The following is a 16,756-nucleotide window of genomic DNA, read 5'->3' as shown; positions in this document are numbered from 1 at the left end:
TTGAATTTCTTTATCGGATTCTTTTCTATAATAATGTTCGTGGCTAATATCTAACTTTAAAAATAAAAAAATAATAACATTTGTAAGAATGCCGCCATCTTTATTTCACTAACCGCATCAATCTGCAAAATTATCTAAACGATTAGTACTAACTGTTACCGATATGACATCCTTAACATTTATGGTGTCGTTCTTAAACTTCTCTACTGAGAGGCTGTAAGGAAGGAAGGTAATGGTTTATTCAACGACGCACTTAACACATTTTATGTACGGTTATATGGCGTCGGACATATGGTTAAGGACCACACAGATATTGAGAGAGGAAACTCGCTGTCGCCACTTCATGAGCTACTCTTTTCGATTAGCAGCAAGGGATCTTTTATATGCACCATCCCACAGACAGGATAGCACATACCACGGCTTTTTATGTACCAGTCGTGGTGCACTGGCTGGAGCTAGAAATAGCCCAATGGGCCCACTGACGGAGATCTATCCCAAATCGAGTGCGCATCGAGCGAGAGCTTTACCAATGGATTACGTCCCGCCTCTGAGAGGTTGTAAGCGTCCCAGCTATAGTTGGGGTAGGCCGGCAGTAGGGTGTATTTTTCTGCACCCTGCCACCAGTATCATATATGTGGGGGCAATGGTGACACCACCACCATACCCCTCCCACAATCACATTTTCATAATTGCCTACCACACAATAACACGTGTAAAACGGGAATTAACAAGTGCATCGACAGTGTGAGTACTACTCCACAAAGGCGTTGCCCCTCAATACAAAAAAGCATGACTAGGCCAATGTATGAATATGTTGTTCATACAAACTTACACAAATAACGTATAATCCTGCAATGACGGGTGTAACGTTTGAACCTTGCCACCACTATAATCTATAAGAACTTGCTGTCAATGCAAATTCACACAAGTAATGTATGATACTGCAATGAAACAAGCTACATTTTTTTCATTAGTAGTAAAGAATATTTTATATACACCATCCCACTGACAGGATAGCACGTACCAAGGCCTTTAATATACCAGTCGTGGTGCACTGGCTGCAACGGCAAATCGCCCAATGGACCCACCGGAGATCGATCCTAGACCGACTGCGCTTCAAGCCAGCGCTTTACCACAGGGCTACGTCCCGCCACCAGTTCTAAAGTAATAATCCGACAATACCCATGAATAGCTCGTACGAGTAAAGAGACGTGAGTCTAATCCACAAGATTACATAATTGAAGTGTTGGATCTTAGCACATCGACCACCACCCGTCGTAGATAGGCGGCCTTTGACGGTGATTAGGGGAGGGAAGGAATACAACCGGCTTAATCTATCACAAAATGCCATGCTTAATGTACACATTGAACGGCGTCTGCTGTAAAGGCGACGCCACACGAAACGACTGCTTCACACGATAATAGAAACGAGGATAGCCGACTGTGACAACAAAAACTAGGATCTGTCACTTTAACTAAACATATCAGCGACCCGAACACGGGAGATGTTATTGAAGATTCGGATTTCAAAACTGGCAAATATTATTCCAATAACAGTGTAAGATATACCCTCACTGGATTCCTGGAAACAAATATAAACATACAGTTGACAAACGGAACAATGTGTTTACTCGGAGAGATACAAGCGTACCAGGCCATCGTTCCAGGAAGCAACTTTAGCACTAAGATCATCTTAAGTGCATACGGTGGTTATGCACTTAGGTGGTCTTAGGGCTAAGGTCGCTTTATGGAACGGGTCACAGGAGCCTAATTCACAAAGCTCTCTAAATGCAAAATCGCATCGTCTTTGCAAGTCTTATTGCATTGCGCTATGAGAACAAAGGTTGCAATAAATACAATATCCCCTCCAATATTGACTGAAATACAGTTAGTTAAATGAATAACGTCGCAGTAACTTAAAGATATAAAAACACATATCAATATCACACAATGATCCCTCGAAATATGTCTCGTCCCAGCGATATTTTAAAGTGTTTTTGCTAAATATCCAGTTTGACTTGACGCAGAAAGAAGTCATTTTGGAAATAACATAAAATATTTATTTTTGCGTTCAAATTGTGAATTAATCAGTAGGGGATACGGGGGAGGGGGTGGGGGTGGGGGGGAGGTTCGAACCCCCTCCCCGACAATTAATTTTTAGTACGAAAGAAAGAAAGAAATGTTTTCTTTAACGACGCACTCAACGCATTTTATTTACGGTTATATGGCGTGAAACATATGGTTAAGGACCACATAGATTTTGAGAGGAAACCCGCTGTCGCCACTACATGGGCTACTCTTTCCGATTAGCAGCAAGGGATCTTTTATTTGCTCTTCCCACAGGCAGGATAGCACAATCCATGGCCTTTGTTGAACCAGTTATGGATCACTGGTCGGTGCAAGTGGTTTACACCTACCCATTGAGCCTTGCAGAGCACTCACTCAGGATTTGGAGTCGGTATCTGGATTAAAAATCCCATGCCTCGACTGGGATCCGAACCCAGTACCTACCAGCCTGTAGACCGATGGCCTAACCACGACGCCACCGAGGCCGGCTTTTTAGCACGACTGTATAATTATATCCATCCCCTTCACACACCAATTATTCATCATTTTCGTGGCGAAAGAACATCAAAGCGTTTGAGAAATATACTGTCACACACTGCAGTCTCATAATGACATGCTTTCGTTTTTTCTCGTCTTAATGTGCTATACGAACACCGGGACATAATTGAGAGTGAAGGTTTTGCTTTTAAATCAGTTTAACAATTACAATGAAAATGGATGAGTTGATGATTAACATTATGTGTTGGAACTGTCAGGATGTTATGTCTGGAACACCCTATTTACTTACATGTAAACGAACATGATTCAGTTTCTTTATTGACTTTGAGCTAAAAGCTTATCAGTACAGAATAATGATATATACATACGGGTAAACGGATATAGATGTTTGTGGAATTAGTGAGCACCATTTAAGAAAATATAACAGTAATTTCATAAATACTATTAACCCTAATTACACTGCAGTTACTAAATGTGCAACAAAAAAAAGACCCCACGCTATACCAAATTATTAACGAAGGACGTGTAGCTTTACTCGTTAAGAACCATTTGAGTCGATGTACTAATATAACAGACATTGAGAGTGATGTATTATAGAAATTGAAGTTGTGCTGAACGATTTCACAGTCATCTATGTATTTTGTGCTTATCTTCCTGCATCTAATTTATCTAATGATTTATATCTTGAATATTTAAATCTGTTGGAGGAATTGTACATTGCTTATAGTACAAAAGGAACTGTTATTATTGGTGATCTTAATGTAAAAATAGCGGGTCCAAAAACCCGATTTGTTAAAGACAGAAGAAGCGTTATTTTCCATACATTTGTTAGTTGACATAACTTGGTTTCAATCAATATTCAACTTTTTTGTAAAGGTCCGTCTCATACTTACGAATTTCATACAGGAGATCCTTCTTCAGCTATAGGTCACATTCTAGTACCTAATTATTTAATCCCCTTGTAATGTATATAGTATTAATACCAATAGCGATATAAAAACTATTATCGTTTCGTTACTATTATCGGAAGTGTTAATATAACAAAGAAAGAAAGAAATGTTTTATTTAACGACGCACTTAACACATTTTATTTACGGTTATATGGCGTCAGACATATGGTTAAGGACCACATAGATTTTGAGAGGAAACCCGCAGTCGCCACTACATGGGCTACTCTTCCGATTGGCAGCAAGGGATCTTTTATTTGCGCTACCCACAGGCAAGATAGCACAAACCATGGCCTTTGTTGAACCAGTTATGGATCACTGGTCAGTGCAAGTGGTTTACACCTACCCATTGAGCCTTGCGGAGCACTCACTCAGGGTTTGGAGTCGGTATCTGGATTAAAAATCCCATGCCTCGACTGGGATCCGAACCCAGTACCTACCAGCCTGTAGACCGATGGCCTGCCACGACGCCACCGAGGCCGGTTGTTAATATAACAGAGCCCGGATGTGTATCCTGGGGATATGGCATGGCCAAGCAGACGACAAATCTATGTTCTCAGTACTAATAGTCCATGGGCCAGATACCGAAACCCTCCCCCCCCCACCCCCAATCACCCACCCACCCACCCCACCACCCACCCCCACGCTACCCCACCCCCCAGGGATTTTTGGTGACAAGTATTTTTAGATACCTCATTATATATGAATTTAATATCTGCTTGTCTGCAGCAAAAATGTTGGTGGATTAAAAAAATATCGCCATTTGAATGGGGGTACCGTTGCACATTTTGTGTCTTCAAAACACTATATTGAAAAATTAAATAGTGATAAAGTTGTCATCCATATAAATATTTAACAGATATAAGGCCAAAATGAATTATATTCATCCTATACTAGATGTTAATAGTAACAAACCAAATAACAATGCAATATGTGGTATGAATAATGATATACTCATCGGCAAAAGTTAAGCAATGCCTGAAATGCATTATTTTCTATATTTACACATATTTTGGGCTGCTTGAACCTTTTACTATTAAAAATTGCACTGTATTTAATATATTGAGGCAGCATTATTCAAATATGGTTCAGTATATCTGCCTATACTATACTCAACAAAATAAATTAAGGTCCAATAGATATTTTAGCATTTTTCTTTAAATATGGGGGAAAATACAACTTCTTCCATTGAAAGTTGTCATCATTGTGGCATGTTCTTGAACTTAATGTCTTAAATAACAATTTTGAGGGAACACAATAACAAAAAATATTCTGAACAAATGTGTAACAAATACTTGCCTAATGCTCATTTCAATATTTTTCATAAGTATGTGAAATACCCAGTATTTTTTGCGTGTATAACCAGTAAAAGTTTACTGAAACAATGTATAGAAGCCATATATATGACCAAAACATGCTAAAATAATATGACAGTAACAAAGAATTTATATTATAATATAAGAAAGTTTACTAGCCCTTAATTAATTTTGTTGAGTATACATGTATGTGCATCAGTATTATGAATATGTCCCTCTTTACTAAACACCAGTGTTAAACATTTAAAGCATCAGTTTTGTGTAGTCATCTATCTCACAAAAGTTCATCTTATACTAGTCTGTGTTTGTAATATTTTTAGATTTGCCTTTATATTTACATTGTGCTTAACTTATGCTCAGGTGTATATAATTAGTTTCTACATCAAATATTGTCTAGGAAAGTTTTGACTTCCTTTCATATTCCTTTGCATTTTCATGCAATTAAAATATGTCTGTCATGCTCACAATTTCTGGTATTCTCCTTCTCCAGACTCTGGTTCCTCCGTCAGTATGTCCATCAGCGCTCATAGTATAATATCACTATTTCATTTCTAGTGTTCCATCTAAAATGTCTCAACCATATGACAATTTGGTTGAGGAATAGCCTGGACTGCCTGGCATGACTGATAGCAAATGACAACTTGGCAATTTGTTCTCTTTATGTGCATTGTCAGAGCATTCTCAGTGAATACATACATGTAGAGTAGAGTGGAGAAGGCTGATTTACACTCTACTGTAGTTCAATATTATCATCCTTGGTTTGGCAACAAATATTTCCAGATATTTCTCAAGTCATGATGTTTTTGTATGTTATTCGCACCTGCACTCCTATAGAGAAGGTATATGAAATGATCTGCTTCTTAAATATATGAACATCAATTTTTGCTCAACTTCATGAGCTAACAACATTTTAAGGAAGTCTTGGTGTTGCTTGAGAATATTCAAAACCTCCAGTTTTCCATTCTGCATAAAAGCACAGTTGGTATCATAGCCAGTAATGGCAAGCACAGCTGGCATTGCTAGTTGGTGTCTTCCCTGCATCCTTAATGATGCTGTGCACATCTATAAGATGCCTCTTGTTGCCAAGTTGAATGTATAAAAAATGTCGTATCTGGGATGGTGAACTGGAAGCAATGTACAGACATTGAAGTATAATCTTTGTTTCTGCATCTTCTTGTGTACTTTACAACACCCCCAGACATGGTTTGCATTTGAAACATGTACTTTGTCTCACAAATAGAACCCTCTTCCCAAGAAGCTGAGGGCAGAGTTTTCTTTTTTCTCATTTAAAATGTCTTCCAGTCTCTTAAGACCTTTGTAGGGATTTCTTGATCAAGTGTGGCTTGGAAGAACCCCTTTCACATGAGAAATTTAGTGCCAAACCACAAATGCTGTTATTATCCTACTGTGGATTAATTGCAAACCTTCCATCCTGAAAATATGCTGTACCAATAGAGCAAATTGGAAGAGAGCAAATTGCCATGGTCTCATATTAGTCATATCACAAAGTCCAGGGTATTCCTCAACCACATAGAAATGGCTGAGAAATGTCCAAAGAAATACTGAAGCTGAATTGGATGGTTTGTGATCTGATAATGCAAGAGCTGTTGACATATTTAGGGAGGAACAAGAGCAAAGGCCCAGAGGAAAAATAAAAAATTACAGATATTGTGAACATAATAGACATTATATTTGAGTCAGATGATAAGACTGAAATAGGAAAGAAAGTCAAGTGCTAGATATGCCTAATGACTATATCTGATGTCAATTATATAAACCTAAGCATAAATTAAGCACAATTTAAATACAAATATGTTTTTAAAAATAGTACAAGCTTCTGTGAGATAGATGAATTGTAAATGTTTTAACACACATGCCGAGGAAAGGTACTTATAATTGGCTGGTAATAAGAACAGAGACATCTTCATAAATTTGTGAACATTGTATATAAACTCCATATACTGAACCACATTTGAATAATGAAGCCTCAATATGTTAAAAAAAAGCCAGGTGTATTTGGGTTTTTTAATAATAAAAGCTTCAGGCAATTCTAAGTATGTGTATAGAAATTAATACATTGCTTACTAGTAACTTATTTTGAGAATTATATAATTATTCATACCTCATATTATATTGTTTTGTAATTGTTATTAACATCTACTTTATAGAATAAAAGAAAGAATGTAGAAATAGAAAATTGTAAACTTCACATATATCATATTTGGGTCACATAAAATGATTGAGAATTGGGAATGAAAGTTAAATTTTTATAGTGCTAGATATTTGCCTGATGACAATATTCTATGTAGATATCAATTATATACACCAAACATAAGTTAAGGATAATATAAATAGAACTGCATTCTAAAATATTACAAAAAGTAACAAACAAAAAAACTAGCTATTGTAAGATGAACTGTTGTGAGATAAATAAATTGTATATGTAATGCAGACTTGCCTAGAATGGTATGCAAATTCACTTTTTATGTTTGTAAGACTTGTGTGTAATATACAAATATTCAAAATATCCATGTAAATGGTTTACACAACATGTACTGCACCATATTTAAGTAATGCTGCCCTCAGATATTAAATACAATACAATAATAAAAGGATCACAATGTTTTAGGTACGGTATGTATATATACACATGTACATAGAGAATAACGTATATCGGGAACTGTGTAACTTTTGCTGGTGAGTATACCCCTGGTACTATATCCATACCACATATATTGCATTGCTTTGTGGTTTGTTATGAACATGTAATTTAGCATGAATAGCATTCATAATTTGGTCTTAAACCTGTTCAAAATATGTATGCATGTTAACTTTAACATTGCCATGCAGTTTTTTCATATACTATGTTTGTAATACTCAGGACTTTTCAAATAAATTGAGTCACTATACTTAGTCAGATGCCAAAAATGTATTAGTATTTGGTGCAATGCATTCACCAGTAACCCAGCTTTAAAGTAAAAGCAGTGATATAGTCCAGAATTATTTTGAAATATTTTTGAAAATTATGTGGAACATTCACCGTGATAAGACATTTGCCCTGTTAAAAATAAATAGGGTGCCTACACTCAAACGTGCCCTACAGGCACACCCACCAGATTGCCTGCAGACAAGCTGATTTGAATATGTCTATGGATAGACTTCAAAGATATACTCATCTTGAAAAATCCCGGGGGGGGGGGGGGGGGGGGGGGGTGTATAGTGGGCCCACCATCTATAACCAGGATGTCGAATCATGGACCGTGTACACCGAAAGCCTATTGGCTTACTTCAAAGCTAATGAAGTTACGGACGCGTCTAAACAATGAGCTATTCTGTTGAGTGTTATTGGACCCTTTTTTCGCCACGTGTAGCCAGTGGGCGAGGTTGTGTTGATATAGTCTCCGGCTTTATATAATAATATAGTTATATAACCTCGTTTAAACACCTTTCTTAATTAATTTAATTAAATTAATTCATTCTAAACCTGAAGCTGACGAAGAACGAAAGTTGTAAGTCTGTTGTGCCTTTTTGCGCACGTTAATAGCTACCGGGGCTATCTATAACTGTTCCAACCGCGTGTTCAAACTTGGTCCCAGTATTGCCAGATACTTGGGTCCTTGTCTCACACGTGTGTTCAGAGTCGTATGTAATTCCGTTGACATGGCCTTTGCCGTGATGTCACGTAATTTAGAGAGTATAGCCAGCGAGATTGTTAACGACATTTCTAGCCGGTCCATGTCAATTTCTAGCGACATGTCTTTACCAAGTTTAGGGCCGGAACAACTCGCTTGGGACTCCTCTGCAGATATCCGCGTGGCCCCCAGAGCCTCAACATCATCAAAACGTGCCAGGCGCAAAGCTCCACTCCCTGGGGGCGGTCTGTCTCTTTACATTGATAAGTGTGACGGAACATGCTCTTATTTCTTTTCGCCTGTGGCGATATTAATTGTTTTAGAGGGCCGTGTGCAGTCTCAATATGCACTTAAGCCCAGGTGGGCACTTTGTTACGTAATACCTCTGCGCGACGGTGGTCGAGCTGTACCCTCTAATACACACCCGGACCAGAAGCGCAGGCCATGTGGCCAGTAGTTACGTAATACATCCGCTAGTTCGGTACGATCGGGGTAGTGCTGGCGAACTAGGCGACGACCAGTCTAGGCTTCTAAGAAAAATATGCCGACTTGGTCTCTGTGGAAATATCACTTGTAGGTATTCGGTGCCGCCTTGTACCCCCAGGCGATATTCGGGTTTGTAATAAATAGATAGGATTTAGAATTATCAGGGAGAAACATATTGGAAGGCTTCCAGGGAACGCGTCCGTTTGGACTTGGTAAATATTATTTCTGCTCTGTTGTATAACCTTGATGTGATTGATATTTTAATACTGTATTATACCAATATTATTTAGACAGTGTTTCCGGTAAACTGACGAAGTAAATTGTAGGCTTCACTGTTCTAATTATTAAAGCTTAGCCAGTCATCCTAGAGGACCTAGGTAAACTGTAGATTATTGTCTTTATTGTGATAGGTACCAGTATTAAGTCTGTATTACAAGGTTACTGAATGAGTAGTTAAGGGTTAATTAAAAATTAACCAGTTAGGAATAGAGTTGTAATTCCTTTATTAATTAAGTTCCCCTGGAAGCGTTTCTCAATTATCACACGTGTGGGTGTTGTGTCACGGTGAAGTGATTAGAATATTGTGTAAGCTAGACACCTAGAGATTAACTAATTAAGTGATCAGTTCTGGGTTGTTATTATTTGTTGTTGTTAATTAACTACTGCGGCAGTACATTTGTCAGCGTAGGTTAATACAGATTCCAAGGTGTATTGTGTTTTTGTTGTGTTTTCTAGTGAACTAAACGTGCTATATTACATATTTATATAAGATCTTATCTCTGATCATACCTAGACGAGCCACTCGGGTTTTTGAACTGCCCGATACAGAGAGATCTAAGAGATATACAGTTAGGAGAGATATTTGGATAATCGTGTTTTATTCAGTTACGGGTATTATAGGATCCCCGTGACAATAAGTATGTAACAGAGCGATCGTCCCGGGGGGAGGCGCAGTTGTTAGCGGCGGACGAAGAAAACATAATAAGAGAACTCACCTTTGACCTGAGTAATATCTCCAACGCTGCCTCTGATGGAAATGACAAAACCACCCCCACCCAACCAGAAGAAGTTGTAGTTGTTAACTGCTCGGGGGGTGAGGCAGAAGAGAGTAGTAAGTCAATAATAAAAGATAGCAACCTTTCAATGTCTTCTGTCATTGTTACGGGCGAGGTGAGCGCCCCTCTGTCTGATTCCCGCACCCTCTCGGCCGAGCTGGCATCCTCAAGGTCACCGTCACCACCCTCGGGCCTACCAGTGGGAGAGACTAGAAAGAGGAAGGCGCCCCCAGCTCGGCCTGAGAATGAGAGTACAATACCGGAAAAGAACAAAGGTGAGTCACTTAGTGATGAGTTAAATGTTAATATTGGTTGTCCCATTCCAACCACCAACTCACTTGCAGTCCTCAGTGAATTGTCGGCCCCCACCCATATCCTCACCCGTACTAAATTAACAAACAAAAAAACCCAAACAAGAAATTCCGGAAATTCCAGGGTTGAGGAGGGTATATTTTGGAGATTTAGACCCCACCCCCTACGGGCTACAATTTTTTACAACAGACAATAAATGAATTACAGGCAGTTTCCACGTCCAGGGCATTTAAAAATAGTATATTTTTAATTCCTGCTCGCCCGGCGGTCCGTGTTTCATTCGCACCAAGAGTGACGCCCTTTTCGCTGCCCTTGGACCAGTTATGAAAATCAGGCCCTTCCCTGATACCGGGGTGGGGGGGGGGGGGACAACCAAAACATATGCAATGATCTCTCTATGGACAGTTATATAGAGACTTTTGGATCCGGCCCTAGCCAGTCCTTGGCCTTGGCTGAATCAATACATGTAGTAATAAACAATAACAAATCAGCCGCCGCCGCCTCGATACACTTCTACTCCAGCGCCTCCGGTGAAGCGGTCGACTATACAGACCGCTCCCGTTGAGAAGCGCCCTGCTGTTGTTGAGGGGACGGCGGCCGTCAAGAGGAAAGCAACATCTCCTGCAAGCCAGCCTGTCCGACAGACGACACCCCCGGAGGAGGACGTAGATACCTGGCAACTGGCCTTGTGGAAACTAAAGGCTCAGTACCGGGACTACGTCCAGGGCGACACGACCGATACGGCGAAGCTGAGGGGCCGGTTTTGCAACCAGGACTGGAGACCGCTGCAAGACGGGAGCCACTTCGAGCTCCACAACATTCGGCTCCAAAGCTCAGCGACGGGACTCATTGTGACGCACCGACGCCAGCAGACCTACCGACAAGCGATCCTCCTCTACGAGATGGACAGTTCAACAATCCACAGGATCGTCAAGACGATTTGCGGCGCCGGTTATCCAGAGCCAGATAGATTTAGTTATTTATTTTTTAAACATATGCCTACCGGGACCCTTGAGCTGTTCCATGGAGCTCTTTAATTTGGTTTGGTCGGGGGAGTCCTTCCCCTGGACAGGAAACATGCGAAAGTCTTTGGGCTTCCAAAGCAGGGTAAGGATCTCCTCAACCCAACCAACTATCGACCAATATCTTTAACATCCATCGTCTGCAAGACCATGGAAAGTATGGTAAACCAACGCCTTATCCACTTTCTGGAAACCAACAATATATTGTCGGCTTTCCAGAGTGGTTTTAGGAGACACCACTCAACCACCGACCACTTAGTTAGGCTTCAAACCGAAATCAAAGATGCTTTTCGGAATGGCCTCAAAGTGGTTGGTGTGTTCGTGGACATTGAAAAGGCCTATGACATGGTGTGGAGATGATGATGATGATAACTAGTTTAACGTGCCCATATACCACTAGGGTTTCGAACACGCCCATCCCGAGTCCGACCTCCGATAAGATCGGTGGCCTGACTCGGGATGGAGGGGGGGGGGGGGTGAAAATGGGCAGAATTTTGAAAATAGCAATTAGTAAAAACGTGAATAGAATAAATAAAAAAAGAAAAAGGTTACAAGTCAAAAATAAAAAAGAATTGACTGCTCGGCCGAATATTTATATAATTTGGAGCATTTTAGAAGGACAGTCCAAAATTAAATAAGAGAAAGAAGAGAGGATCGGACTATTTAATAATATTTAAAAAAAAGAAGTAATTTCGACATAAAAGTTTGAACGCAGATCTAAACGTTTAAAGTCCGATCGATATGTCCACGCGAGTGGCCTCGTTAAGTCCGTTTGGGTGCACAGCTTAAAGGGACGAGATGGGTTGCATCCCGTCAAGAAAACCCCTAGATTGACAGTCGATAGACGTTGAAGGTGTAGTGCTGTGCTGAAATACAGATCTTGAGAAACCGGATCCGTCTGAACGAGTAGAGTATCAGACTAGGGTATAGTCCAGTCGTCATGGGTTGGTATAGTGGTGCGGACGGGCCCGACTCCGGAGGATACGAGATGGTATCACTATAAAGGAATGTAAAGTCTAGAAAAAGAGTAGTAGGGGCCGACCCCGCTTCCTATTTCTTCTTAGAGTGGGGCGGTCAATCTTCTAGTGCTGGTAGGACAGGCTCGGACATGTAGAGACTAAACGCGAACAACCGTGGCGTTCTGCAGAATGGCCGTCATACGAGTCACGAAAAAACAAGTCAACATAGTCAGACGGAGAAATGACGTGGAGGCGAGGAATCTCGCTGAAAAAGAATCCAACCTGGTGGTGCAGACTGTCGAAACGAGAAGCGTTCCAACGTTCAATCAGTTCCAATGGCCGCGTACATGCCAGTAGAAAACTTCATTTCGCTGACAAAAACAATGAAATGAAGGACCCCCAAGTCGAGCACACGAAAGCACGTGCAGTGTGCACAAGCGAAACAAACACGTCTTACCGCGTGGAGCTCCAGACTGGGAGTGATGGTGTGGAGACGCGGTTTGTTATTCAAAGTTTACCAAATGGGGATTAAAGGGGCAATATTCACCTTTATTGCACAATTTTTTGAAAACAGAACATTTCCCGTAAATGTAAATGGTTATTTCTCCCCCATTTTGGATTTGGAAAATGGTATCCCACAAGGCTCAGTGATAGCGCCCACATTGTTTGGCATCTTTATCAATGATTTAGACACTGCGCTTATCACAACCAATAAAAGCACTAAAACATCTTTAAGTATTGGCTTATTTGCTGACGACACAGCATTCTGGAGAGTAGGTAAGATCTCCAGAGTGATTTAAATAATCTACATAGATGGTCAGCAACCTGGGGGGTTACTGCGTTCTCTACATGCACTGGACGCAATGTAGGTCACTGCGTTTCCTAACGCAAAGTACAATCTTCGTCCTATGCTTCCCACGAAGTAATCCTGGTTTCCAATCTGTTGTTGCTGTCTTCGCGGTCTGCTGGAAGCGCAAAACCCCAAGCAATTTCGTGTCCCATCTTTTATACCATAAGAGCCGGGAGGATTACGTCATATAACATGACGTGAACGAACATTACGTCATTTCTTTCCGAGTTTCTCCGAAGACACGTCGGCAGGCGACGTTAAAATACCAAACCCACAAACGGTTTAAATTCACAATTAAAATCCAACCTTAACTATAATTCTAGAATAACCTCTGATTAAAAATAAATATTTCTTAATTTAAATCCTACATTTTAACGTAGAGATACTGTTCTCTTTGAATTTATACATACAAAAATATTTAATCCTCGCATCACTATAATGCCAACAACGTGTAAACAAAAATGTATAGTCTACGACAAATAAATTAGCCTATTTTGTTTATAATCTTTAAACTGTTTGTAAAAATGCGAAGAACATCAAAAATGACTTAATAATACTAATAAAATATTAAGATAAATAACAATTATGATTATTTATGTATAAAACATTATCAATCACTTATTATTATTTTATTAAAGAGAACAGTACTCACTTTTAGAAAATTCCATCGTGCCCCGAATTCAATTCAAACCACCATTATAGTCCATCATCAGAACACAGCAGCTTTTAACCATAATAAACAACTCACACACACTCCGTTAAGTATAAAACCCCCCACCAAAAACACTATTTAGAGGCCTTGGGCCGCAACAATTATATATATAATATATATATATATATATATATATATATATATATATATATATATATATATATATATATATATATATATATATATATATATATATATATTATTTATTTATTTATCCTATAACTTACCCATGATATCCATGTAAAAAGCCATGTGATAATTTACGTTATTAACCCGGTTAATAATGGTATGCAACTTTACAAGGTCTCTAGGTAATGTGTTGCTGTGGATGGGTCATTTGTTTACAACCCAACAAGACCCATGTACCTGAGCGTAACGTTTTCAAAGATTTGTTTAAAATGCGTGATGTCAAAGTAATCTGTGCTAATCGTGATGACGTCATATTATCGATGGCGGCGACTTTAGTACTGTGATCTCACATATCACCACATTGAATCGTAAACTTAACATATCGTAACGCAATACAAGAACCACATTCTACACGTTTTCTAACGTAAAAGGTATCAGAGTGAAACGCCCAAAAGGATCACACTAAAAGGGCGTCTTCAATGTGTATGTATTACACATGCGTCAGATTGCTTAACAATGGTCTCAGTATCACTAAAGCTATGTCGTGATTGCCCTGTTATTTTATAAATTTTTACATGAATGTGATTACTTAAAACACTAAATGTGTGAAACAAAATGTCACTAAACCCATGGCTAATTGAGATGAGTACGCATGGAAGTGTGATAATTAACATAAGTAGGTGTTGATTCTGCCAACTTCACAATTCAAGTTCTAATATTATTTATAGTACCTGATGTCAATTCATCACTGCTAAATTGTTTGCGAACGCAGCACAGATCCACACAGTTAACGCACATTGGAATAAGACTATTCTTAAAGTTTGTTTTGTTTAATAACACCACTAGAGCACACTGATTATTAGTCATCGGCTATTGAATATCAAACATTTCGCAATTTTGACATATAGTCTTTGAGAGGAAACCCGCTACATATTTTCCATTAGTAGCAAGGGATTTTTTATATGCACCACCACACAGCCAGGGTAGCACATGCCACGGCCTTTGATATGCCAGTCGTGATGCACTGGCTGGAACGAGAAATAAAGACGATTCTAAAGCCCAGGTTCCCATTGTGGCCACAAGTAATACAAGCACATGATATGTGGCTTTAATTGTTGCCATCTGTTGACTGGGTTTGTGAACAATAAAGTACAACAATGCTTTCATAACAAAATGTTACCGTGGGTAACTGCCACTTTTGAACTTTATTGTGTATAATTTATACAATAAAAAAACTGAGAGCCATACATTTCAGAAATTAACCGTTACGTGCTAATTTACAGACCAAGTATTTGTTAATACGAAAGTAATACCTTGTCTTTTCAGATTACAACAGCTGTCAATAATTTGATGTATAATATTGTATATTATGCATCCAACGGGAAATCCACGCTTGAATGTGTTCATTCATTTATAGCTGCATAGTGTTTACAACGATGAGTAGAACTAATTTACGAAAAGACATATCGTAAAGAACGTGTGAACCTGCTTAAATTAAAAATATATATATATCTATATACAAATCTCTAATAATGAATGGACATGACTCGGGAGAAGATATGTCTCCAATAATTAGTCAACATTATTTAGGTGAAGTCGGATCGTCATGTGTTCACGGACAAGAGCTGCAAACAGAAAAGGATGGAAGTAGTGTTTTTAAAATAAAGAACAAAAGAAGTGGATTCAAACTTAAGGACTTACCAAGATGGAAGATCATAATGTTGGCGATTCTCTGTTTTGCCAGTACACTTCTAGAAATGTGGTTCTCCTTATTGGGACCATTTTTCCCTCGAGTGGTACAGTATTGTGTTAACTAATTTCAACTATACCCCCAACCTTCCTCCCTCTCATTCTTTCTTTATACATTCCTCCGCTCTCAATTTCATTTTCTCTCCCTTTCCTCATTTCCTGCCCTCCCTCCCTCCCTCTCTCCGTCTCTCTCTCTCTCTCTCTCTCTCTCTCTCTCTCTCTCTCTCTCTCTCTCTCTCTCTCTCTCAATCTCTGGGGGGGGGGGGGGGGGGGGGGGGGGGGGGGGGGCGGCGTAGCAGTGGTAAAGCGCTTGCTTGATGCGCTGTCGGTTTGTGGTCGATTCCAATTAATATTTTTTCTGTTCATATTTAAATTGCAAAAATATATATTTCCGTTTATTCTTTTTCTACTCTTTAATTTTTGTGTACGTCAGCATTCTGCGTCAACATGTTCAATATTTAAAGTCATTCTACATTTGAATTAGCAATGTTGGAAAAAGCAGGTTTTTGATCACACACAACAATGTTTTTGTCATTCCACTGAGGTTTTTGTTTTTTATAGAAAGAAACAACTGACACACTAAACAAAATCCTATTAAACGGGTGAAACGAGGTTTTCAAAGATTTGATTGTCTAAATTTTAAACAAAGATCTATTTTCCAGACAAAAGACCGTGGACACCATTTGCCTCAGTTATATGGCAATCTTATTTCAGTGTGGCAGTGCACCAACAGATTATGCACATGGCAGTTGTATCGCGTAGCTGTCAGAGACTTGTCAAAACACAACTTTGATTCCGTTTTATGCAGATATCCTATTGTAGACGCAAGCTCCTATATGTGCAGTATAGAACTAGCTCATGTGAAACAAGCATGTGGGATATTACATTCAGTGGTGGGTGTTTTGATCCCTGGAATCGACAAGCCCCGTCCCAAGTTGAAATTTCCACTATCCTGGGTGTACTTTTTTCATCCCACATTAATATCGCATACGATGGAATCTTTATTTTTTTCTGATCTGTAG

At 39.3% G+C, this 16,756-nt stretch overlaps 1 protein-coding gene across 1 annotated transcript in view; it reads left to right on the top strand.

Moving 5' to 3' along the window:
• Positions 1-15,372: 15,372 nt before the first annotated feature.
• LOC121389841 (MFS-type transporter SLC18B1-like) overlaps positions 15,373-16,756 on the top strand; it is a 37,683-nt gene continuing 36,299 nt past the window's right edge. Inside the window, exon 1 of the mRNA XM_041521493.1 lies at positions 15,373-15,781. Within this exon, the coding sequence (XP_041377427.1) occupies positions 15,518-15,781 (264 nt within the window). The 5' untranslated portion in view covers positions 15,373-15,517. The remainder of the gene's footprint in view (positions 15,782-16,756) is intronic.

Source organism: Gigantopelta aegis, chromosome 3 (genome assembly GCF_016097555.1).
Source record: "Gigantopelta aegis isolate Gae_Host chromosome 3, Gae_host_genome, whole genome shotgun sequence".
Taxonomy (NCBI): domain Eukaryota; kingdom Metazoa; phylum Mollusca; class Gastropoda; order Neomphalida; family Peltospiridae; genus Gigantopelta; species Gigantopelta aegis.
This window is presented reverse-complemented; position numbering and strand designations above follow the sequence as displayed.